The sequence below is a fragment of the Echinops telfairi genome, unplaced genomic scaffold, assembly GCF_000313985.2.
Source record: "Echinops telfairi isolate 266 unplaced genomic scaffold, ASM31398v2 ScPeMD7_7427;HRSCAF=8465, whole genome shotgun sequence".
NCBI classification, from domain to species: domain Eukaryota; kingdom Metazoa; phylum Chordata; class Mammalia; order Afrosoricida; family Tenrecidae; genus Echinops; species Echinops telfairi.
Window position 1 is genome coordinate 14,860,626 of NW_022111327.1, and position 10,653 is coordinate 14,871,278.

At 41.7% G+C, this 10,653-nt stretch overlaps 1 protein-coding gene across 1 annotated transcript in view; it reads right to left on the bottom strand.

Annotated features, from left to right (window-relative positions):
- Window positions 1–10,653, bottom strand: part of DOCK11 (dedicator of cytokinesis 11) — a 171,006-nt gene that overhangs the window by 60,161 nt on the left and 100,192 nt on the right. Inside the window, exons 37-39 of the mRNA XM_045298560.1 lie at window positions 7,447–7,513; window positions 2,655–2,702; window positions 1,139–1,281 (exon numbers count right to left, since the gene is read on the bottom strand). Of these exons, the coding sequence (XP_045154495.1) occupies window positions 1,139–1,281; window positions 2,655–2,702; window positions 7,447–7,513 (258 nt within the window). The remainder of the gene's footprint in view (window positions 1–1,138; window positions 1,282–2,654; window positions 2,703–7,446; window positions 7,514–10,653) is intronic.

The following is a 10,653-nucleotide window of genomic DNA, read 5'->3' on the forward strand; positions in this document are numbered from 1 at the left end:
CGGGAGACCCAGGTTAGATTTCCAGTCAATGTACTAGCAGAGGGGGCTTGCATGTTGCAATAATACTTGAACCAGCTTCAGTGGAGATTCGAGACTAAAGTTAGACTAGAAGAGAGGACTGGCAATCTACTTCCCTCACATCAGCCAGGGATAATCTATGGATCATGATGGTCTACTCCACTTGTGCACGGGGTTTCCCTAAGTACAGGGACAGGGGGGCAGACTTGGCAGCAACTGACAGCACATGTCCTATGATGGTCATGTGTTATGCCAATGATCTAAGGCTTCTTTTTCGCATTTAGATGGAAACAAGATGTTTGGGCCAATTGAAAGAAGTAGATTCCTGGTATTACTATACTTTTAAGTACCCAGGCAGAGTTGAGGGCTTTTGTGTGTGTGTGTCTTTTAAGGCCTGAGTCTATTAGCTTAAGGCTCATTTGCTCAAGATGTTTATTTTTTCATATTATCCTCTACCACAAAGCCAGCTATGCTGGCTCCCCTTATCTGAAACCTCCAGAGGACTTTATAGAAATTAATGCTTTCTCACTCTTGGAGTTCTTATTAATATTTGTGGTTCGAAGGATAGATTGCAATTTACCTAACCCTCTCGCTTCCCCAGTTAGACCTGGTTTCTCCCCTTCTCCTGTTTGCCTTTTCAGGGCTGCAAGCTCTCTGAAATGCACCTGTGCCAACACAGTATTTAAAATTCATGAATTTCTGCAGTCCGTGCAGCAGGTTCGATGAATGAATAGTAATTCCACACAAATAGTCTATAAACTATTATCTTCAGCAGGCCAGTATTTGCACTAAAATTTAACAGTAAGCAAGAAGGATCACCGACATGAAATAACAGAGAACAGGAATTCATTGGGGGGAAAAGATCCAATATGAAGCTAAGGGAAAGGGGGGGTGGTCATCTAAAATGGTTGGGGAAAAAATCCCTAAATTCATTGAGGAACCCATGTATTTTGCTAGTATATATTCCTGCATGATCAAATGATTTTAGGTCGACGCCTAGCAGAGACACACAAATACAGCTAGATCTGTGGCATCATCTCCAATCATATTGATGATTAAACCAGGCTTTGAGGTGAAACAGTATGTTTGACATGGGTACCCCAGGCATGTTTTCACTTACTGTGATTAAGCGTAAATGAACTTTCCAGGCTACTCAGGTGCTGAAGCCGGGCTTGCATTACTCCTGATCTGTTACGAAGAGCTGGCATGGTTTGTGATTTTCGGTCTACTCCAAAGTGTTTGGACAGCCAGGCATCGTGCACCCTGAAACAGACACTACAGTTAGGCAAGGGAGTGCTCAAGCTTAGTTTTTTTCCAGTTAAAATTTAAATAATCATCATCAGGCTCCCACCTATGCTCAGCATGTCACCATTCCAAGGATTAATGGGGAACACCACTGGAAATGGAATATCTTGCACCGTATCTTTAACAACTTTTATACTGCAAGACCATAATAAAGAAACTTAACAGTTTCTCACTTCCCTTCTTTTCAAAAACCCCAGAGTTCAGTGGACAATACTCCGGTGAAATTCAGCCCTTCTGCAGGAGGGGAGGAAGGACAAGAGTCGGAGAAGACAATCAGCTGTGTTGAACACACAGTGTGGGAACAGAGTCGAGGGCGGGGGGAATCTTGGAGTTGGGTGTTCAGGAATAAGTAGCAATTTAATCTGTTTCTGGGCTTGAGTTAAATTTGGATCCTGGAAGGTTACTATTTTGTAAGAGTCATGAACTTTTGATTTCTTGACATGATACGATTACATTAAACAAAATTCACCACCAGGTCTTTTAGTGAACTGAGGAAGAGGAAGCATTTCTCTTCTAGGAAACATAGTGAAACTGGTCAACAGGATCCCAGTGGCTAAGGTTCATGGTGGCAATGGCCATACCGGCTTCAAGAGATGGGGGGAAGCAATGGAATATGGAATCCTCTTCATCTCAACTACCTGTTAGGGGATGTTCCAGAGACAAAACAAGAAATCCAACCCCAAGAGCCTCTTTCATTTTCGGAACTGCCCTGGAATTGAACTAAACAACAGTGTATTGGGGTTACCAAGCTAAACTCTACCCCTAAAATGAATCCTCTTGAAAGGAGTAACCTTTGCCTTAGGGTACCTCAAATACTTCTTTACGTATTTATTTCACTAGGGCAAAACAAGAAAAAGGAGTAGGCAATGTGCACTGTATCTCTCCATTGTTGTTGGGGATTTCCAGTTACCTTAGTAACTGAAGCCCAGTATTTCTAGATTGTTGACAAAGGTACCGACCTTGCAGCTGTCTTCTTTTTAGAAATTCCTGCCTTCTCTGGAGCGCTGTCCTCCCAGAAGGACAAGCAGCTGTTCTAAGGTGATAAGCTCTCACAAGATAGAAATCCTGCTCCATTGCCTAACCAGTCCTTTTGAAAAACTTTAAAATATGTATTTATTTTAGTTTACACTGGTTTAAGTTAAAACTTTATTATGCTGGGAAACCTTCAATAAACCATGAATGTCCTAATGTCAATGCTTAGTGTCAGCTGACATTTCCTGCCACATTTTCAGAGACTTTAATCAAATGGTTATGTGCTGATTTTCCTGGGTCTTACATGGCATGGCTAACACTGCCCTCTGTTGGAAGAGAAGGAAAACAGCAGAAATTACCTTGCTATGTTTCTTTTCCCCATATATCTGAAGTGAAACAAGCATACTCTACAAAGAAAAGCAACAGCACGTCAGTAAATAATACCATCTACAAGATAACGAGTAATAGTTGATAAGATCCCAACTTACAAAGAATGATTTAAGTCAGCTTACAATCGTACGCTCTGGTATACCTAAGTATATATACATAGAACAACTTGCAAGCTTGCCAGATGACACCTTTCCCCATTTATTTGTTATGACTACATCAGCACCAGAAAATGACACTTCCTCTGTCATTCTAGCAACAGATTTTTGAAATACAATTGCTCGAGCAAATGATCCGTTGTGCTGTGTAACATGTATGTACAGAACTTTAGCATCATCGTTAGTACTGAAAAAAGATCCATCCTTTATGTACCTGAAAATTGGGGCAAATGCCATATTTTTTCTAATCGCATTAAAACACTTTCTATTATTGAAAATCGCAAACATACAAAGAGGGAGGATTGAGGATTGTGTAACACTATATACCAATCACCCGCAAGATTCAACAATGATCAATTCCTTAGCATTCTTACTTAAGCTCCTACTTCCAAGAGGATCCCCCTGGTCTCCCTACCTCCTGTCCCCCATATTTCCTATATATATTTTTAAAAAGACAATCTCCAACATCATAGATTTCCATTAGTAAATAGTTCAGAATATGTGGCAGTTACATAATCTGTTGTCAATCTGAGACTTAAGCGTGAAGGGGTGGAGTTTAGCCTGTCAATCAGGTCACAGCCTCATGACCTCATTTGGAGGCACTTAGGAAGATAAATAGCTCGCTGGAGGTGGGACACAGACACACTCTTTGGGAGACATTCCTTCGGAAAAGACATATGGAGCTATTCTAGAGCCCTAGAGCTGGAGAAGCCACCTGGAGACCCCTGCCAGCACTGAGATCCTTCCACTGCCACTGGATCCACAAGACTTCCCACACACTTGCCTGTGATTGGCCTGCATTCAGTGCCATTGCATGTATTTCATGAGTCTGAAGAAGAGTTTATAGATTGGTATCAGACATATGGGCTAATGTCAGACTTATTGACTTGATCTGGACTGGCCTAGGGTGTTTCTTAATGTACAAGTATTCTTTATATAACGCTCTTTCCTATGCACATGCGTGTCTAAGAGTTTGCTTCTCTAGTCTACCCAGGCTAACACATTATGGTACCTTGGGAGTGGGGTACTAGAGAAACAAATCATAAAGATGGAAAGGGGATGCTTGTTCGACATCTGCCTCATGGTAGCTTTTCTTCTTTGGCTAATCAGAGGTCAGATATGTCCATTCGGTTTATTGAGTTGTTTGCTGGAAAGAATATGGGAAGTTAAAGTTTGATTGATTCTTTTGTTCGGTTGTTGTATTTGGTTATTCCTGTTTGAGATAATGGAAATGAATGTTGCTAATGTATATTTTGAGCTCAGGGAAATAGAAATTGCCCCTTGAATTTCTCAGAAACCATGTTGCTAGGGGAAAATAGTTGACGAAAAATCAAAATGGCTCAAAAAAAGCCTGGCTCTGGCTTGATGCTGTCAGAGGCCTAATCCCATATTTTGTATCAATAGAATAGTTCAAATAAGGATTAAGGTAAGATAGATAAGGAATGAACTTACTGTTTTAAGAATTGAGTTTACTATCTAATTCTACTTTGTTTATAATGGTTTCTTCTGCTTATTATTGTTGATATAAGGATTGATCGAAATGATTATTGGCCAAGTAGGAAAATAGAGAGCTTGTAAGCCCACTTGCTTAAATGGGTTATGGGACACACCTGTAAAGAAGGCTCTGGAAAGATAAGCCCCACCCAGTGTCTTGAGGGCTCAGGACATTCTAAGGTGAAGAGACTTGCCTAGGGGATTGGTGACAGATAGAAGAAAAAGGAACTCTTTGGCTTTTCGAATCTTTGACTAGTGGTTTGTGCTTGAGGCTGGGAAAATCTGGAAACATGAAGAAACTCCCCTTTCTAGGACTGAACGTTAAGGGAGCCTGTGGACAGGCTGAAATGCTTGCTAAGTGACCACCTGGATCAACTTGAGTGGAAGTGAATGAAATGCAGCAATAAAGAGATGGGTTGAGTCTGGCCACTGACACCCATGGACCTGGTTTACAGGAATTAGAAGAGAAGATGAGAGCGGGTTGACTGGTCTGAAGATCATGACCTACCCCAAGGGGGCCAGGGTTATTGAGAATTTGTGATGGGGCCCACGATCTAAATGCAAGGCAGCCAATGGCAGCCTGGTCATGCTGTGAGGCAGCCCACATTGAGTTGACCAGAACCTGACCAGATGAAGAGAAGATTTTTTGAGCCTGTGAACTGGTTGCATATTGCTGCAGACTTTATGGATGCCCTGTCCTGATTTGACTTTGTTTATGGATGTGGACTTCATAAGGTTCCAACTGGAATGAAGATCCTTCACATCAACGAATATGATTGTCTCCTCAGAGTTCTGGGGTTGATGTAATTGGGCAGTATAGAAACTGGATACCCAAAATGGGGAGGATAAAGGCATGAAGTGGTTGGCTTACAAAACTTTCATAGGTGGGGAAATATATTCATCGGATTATAGGATTAAGGTGTAGGTGTTCATATAAGTATAGAATACTTTTGTTTTGTTCGCATATAGAATATCACATTTAAATGAGGGAGACGCATTTTTGGATTGTATACATTTTAGCTTTATCCTGTTAGGTACAGATATGATTTTATTGTTTGAAAATTGTATATGGCTAAAGAATTGTGTGAAAGTGTCAAATTGACAAGAGGTGGTCTGTGGCAGTTACATAATCTTGTACATTTGAGACTTAAGAGTGAAGGGGTGGAGTTTAGCCTGTTAATCAGATCACAACTTCATAATCTCATTTGGAGGTGCTAAGGAAATAAATAGCTCGCTGGAAGCGGGACACAGACACACTTCCTGCAAGACATTCCTGTGGAAAAGACACCTGGTGCTACCCTAGAGTTGGAGGGCCATGTGGAGACCCCTGCCAGCGCTGAGATTCTTCCATTAACACTGGATCCATAAGACTTTCCACCCACTGGCCTGTAATCATCCTGCATTCGGCGTCACTGCATGTGTTACAGGAGTCTGAAGTTGATTTTGCAATTATTCTTCATATAAAGCTATCCTGTACACATATGAGTTAACTATGAGTTTGTTTCTCTAGTCCACCCAGACTGACACAATATAATTAACAGGTTATTGGTGTGTTTTTTTAAATCTCAAAAACAGGTATTTACTCTGCTGATATTTTCTGCACAACTTTGAAAGACTTTAACCAAAGATGTATGCATTGATTTATCATTTTTTTAAGGTTACCATGCACATACATTGTTCCATATAAGTGTACTTTTGCAAATAAGCTTTACCACTTCATTTTAAATCTGTTTAAAGCTTTGAATCATGATATAAAACTCAGTATGTAACTCAGTATACAGTATATGACAACTTCCCACCTCTAGACTAGGTTTCTCTCCAAGGGTTTTGGAATCCAGATGTGTGTACATATGTACATAGGTGCATGCACATATGTACATAAATAAGGGGACTCGAAAATTTTGTGGAAAAATTCCATTATCCTTACATTCAATTTTCCTATGAACCTCTTGATTACCCTGCATATATATGCATATGCATTTATGTAGACACACACATACAGGCAGTCCCTCTATGTGTTACCAGATTTCTGGACAACTTCTACCTGTCTTTTGCTTTGTGGGGAATTTCAACCTTAAAAAATTTTTTTGTTTCCATTTTCTCCTTATGAACACCAGAACCTACAAATGGTGAGCAGAAAAGTTAAAATATAAGACAAGGAAACAGCTCTTGTTGTAGATGCACGTGTGACATCTGTCAAGATGGGCTGCCATTGAAATGCAAAATGAGATCAGGTCTTTATGAGAGGCTGATGCACCTGTTCTCACCTATCAGTCAGAGCAGCCACTGTTTATGAACAGACATTGCCGAAGTTAGAGAGTGTGGCCAGGGCGGCTGCATGGCCAAGGTGATCTCCCTGATAAGAAAGAGAATCCATTGCCTTGGGGACCAAATGACATGGCATGGGACTCCCTGCCCCTTAATGTTATGTAACTTTGCATCTACTTTGAAAAGACTGGACTCATTTCTACTCACAACAAATTCTTCATCACAATCACCTTCAATTGCTGCATGTGCAGCTTTTAAATCATTGCAAAGACTTTCAGGGCAGAAATCTCTAAAATGTGAAGTTAAATAAGAATTGTACACATCAGTTCAGATTCCCCTACACATTCCACTAAATGGCTTAAAGACTCAGTGAGGATCTCATTTGTAACCTGGAGACTGCCTGATATATGTCCATTTCTGAGGTGGGTTGTAAAATGATACCATTCAACAACAACAACAACAAAAGTTCACATTTTAAATTACAATCATGTAAGCTGCTCATTAATCCAACCGTTGCTCCGAATAAGTGACTTGGGACAGTCGATGCCACTTCTAGCTTTCCAGATCACTCAAAACTCCTGCTGGGCTGTAAGATGGTCTATTATTAGCTAGTCTTCTGTAATATCAGAAGTATTTCTGCTACATGATTATCTTCTATCTACGTGTGAAGAGCATCTATGTCAGCCTTTACGTGTCTAGACTACCAAATTTTAAAACCATTTAAAAATCCCCTGCATTCTTAGCTCCGAAGATGGGGGGAGGGGGGAAGAAAGGGGCAATATTTGGATAGTAAACGCCTCCCAAATAAGCAGGAGTTTATGAAAACTAAGTGAATTTCACTTACTCCAGAAGTACGAGAATGTTTATGAGTTCCTGAGGAGATACTTTGTTCCAGTAAGTTAGTAGAGTATCTGAAAATAGAATAAATAAGTGTCAGATCTTGAAATAGTCAAGAGTAAATTGCACAGTGTACCCCGGAGTACCATATCCCCGGTTCAACAACCATCAACTGAAGGCCAATCCTGTTTCATCTACATACTCCTCTCCTCTCTCTGCCTGATACCTCCGTTATATTGTTTTAAATTAATGTCAAAGATACAGTTCAATCTGAAATTATTTTAGCATCAGCAATTCTTTTTATCTACTTTGTAAAAATTATTTTGGATGACTTATCTTGATCTTCCTCTCAGTCCAGAAGACAGAAGAAGGGCATCTGCTACATTTTTACTTTAGAACTATAACTTAGTGAACTTGAAATTTTATGCAAGATAATGTGTTTCTGTCTATTTTTTCTGAGGAGAGAGTTAAGAGCCTTTGCTTACTACCCAGAGGGTTTTGTGAACCAAAAAAGTTTCAGAACTTCTGTTTTAGAGAAAAGAGATGAATAATTCCACCCCACCCACCACTTTTGCCTTTCACTATGAATTATGAAGGCGCAGAACAATGAATGCCCCTATAATTGAGATGTTGTAGGTACTCAGTTAGTGTGTAACAAAGCTGAACTTGTGGCTGAACAGTGTATTAATGATGGAACCATCCTATTAGCCAAATGACCTCTGGGAGGTGGGAGGAGGCCGGACAAAAAAACCCAAAACCTTAGACCACATAATCTGATATATAAAGATTTTAAAAATTAATCACATGATCAATATTATAGCTTCTAAAGCTTAATGAAGTTTAAATTTTCCTATTCATATTTTCTTAATTCCCACAGAACTGTTGGCAAAGCCCAGTACTACGACTGCATTTTCAACAGATTTTTTTAATGTCTGATCTGAGACATGCTTGCCTGCTTCCATTTGAGCCTGAGCTAAAACAGACAAACCATTGCTATTGGAAGTGTTAAAATTATCTGGGGGCTGAAGTGTTAAAATTATCTGGGGGCTTCAGCTTCAGAAAATATGAGATGGCAAAATAAACACTCAGTAAAACAAGCTATAATGCAATAGAAACTACGTCTGGTAGAAACTCTCTTTTTAATTGTATTATGTATACTTCTTTTTTAACACATCTACTTGAGATTGTAAGAAAAATATGACTGCCGCTAAACTTTCCATTCATTAAAATAAAACAAACCAACCAACCAACCCTCTACTCTGGCAGTGCTCCTGGCCCCAGTAAACCCTTTTCTAAAAGTTACTTGTAGGCATCATAAAGTAAGCCAACGATTTAGTCATCCAAGTGAGCTAGAACCAACCTCTCAAGGCTCCGGAGGAGTAGACCATGTGGCAGAAGTATGGGGGGGGGGGCGCACTTTTATTTCGCTCTTTCCAATTGTTTTCAAAGGGACTGAATATTGATAGGGTTTGAGGATAACAATATTAATTGTTAGAACAAACGTGATCACAAAAGTCAGATAGCTGTTTTCTTTCGAATTAAGCTAGCGGTAACATTTACACCCCACCCACCCCCCACCCCGTCCCCCCGCAGTTTCAAGATGACTTCGTCCTTAGAAAAGACCAGTATGTTCTCCCAGAAGGCACTGCGTTTCCGGTCTCTCCTCAACCGCTTGCTGAGGCGGAGAGGCGGGATTCTCCCGGTCTCGTCAGATTGGCCCGGCTTTTTCCACCCAAAATCCTGCGTCTCCTTGGAACCAAAGAGCTAGGAGGCTCCTCCCATCCCCGCACTCCCCAACCCGCCACCCAGTTCCGGACAGCTCGGTCAAAGGTCTGTAAAAAGCGGACAAAAGCCCCTCCAGGCCCCGGTCTTGACTCTTGCGCTCACCGCCTCCGGGCAGCCATTTTGTTGGCAGCTTCGCGCCAGGGGCCGGTCTCAACCTCAGGGAGGGAGACATATTGCCAACGGGCAAAATGGGTGGGGGAGACAAAGGGGAGAGTAAGAAATCCCCAGTAAAAGACTTCTCCCGGCCGGCTGTGTCTGGTGCAGCGTCTGAGGAGTTTAATAAGGCATGGCTAACGCTCAAAGAGGCCCATGAGAAGGAGCTGGGCACTTTGCGGGGCCAGGTAACCTCGCTGAGGAGACAGCAGGTGGCCGATAGCAGGCGGGCTGACACCCTTGCCAGAGTGCGGGAGTTGACCAGGCAGCAGAAGGTCCTCAACGACACGATTGAGACCTTGCGCAAGCAGTTAAGCACCAGAACTTGTGATCTCTGTGCCATTACTGAGGAAAGCAAGCGGAACCTGCAGCAAAAGCTTTATGCCATCCAACAACGAAATCTTACGATTATCGCCGATCTCACCAAGGAAAGGAATACATTAAGAGAGGAAAATAAACGACTCTCTGCCAAACTGAATCCAGTTCCCAATTGGTGTCGCTTTTCTGATAGTGACAGTGACGACGACTTCATTTTTGGTTCTCAAAAGCCTCGCGTGGTTTATAGCGTCAAAGACCCGCCATCACAAATGCAAATGAAGCTGTTTGAGAAACCTGTGACCCAACCGCCCGCCGAGCCGCCTGCGGAACCGCAGACGCCAGAGCATACTGACTTGTCTAAATCGCCAGTCTTCCCGGGACAGCTGCCCGGCTCAGATTTGTCAACTCCCTCGAGTCAGGATATCTCTGTGGTGCCAGAGACTTCCTTTGAGAGAGTCTCAAGTGGCACTGGGATATCGTCAAGTATTTCTTTAAAAGGGCCACTTCCCAGGAAACGGTGGTTTCAAGTTCCACTTGTTCACTCAAGCCTACCTGAAGACAAGACTGAACTTCCAGTATCGAAATGTGATGCGACTTCTATACAAAAGGACTCAAAGAATGATGAATGTCCGTTCAGCTTTACTTGTAGCTTTTCTACAAGTTCTTCAGAAGAAAACAGGGAACCTTATTTACTATCTGAAACTTCAGAGGAAAACATACCTGATGATGATAAAGGACCCGCAGCAAGCCCTTCAAAGACCAAGGAAAAGCTCCCTTTGGACTGTACTTTAAAGCTTAGTTGGAAAAGATTAATGCCTGAGACTGTTCAGGATGAAACTACCTTTGGAGTGAAAGGTGCCAGCACTGCTCAGAATGACACTAGCTTTGGAGTGAAAGGTGCCAGAACTGCTCAGAATGACACTAGCTTTGGAGTGAAAGGTGCCAGAACTGCTCAGAA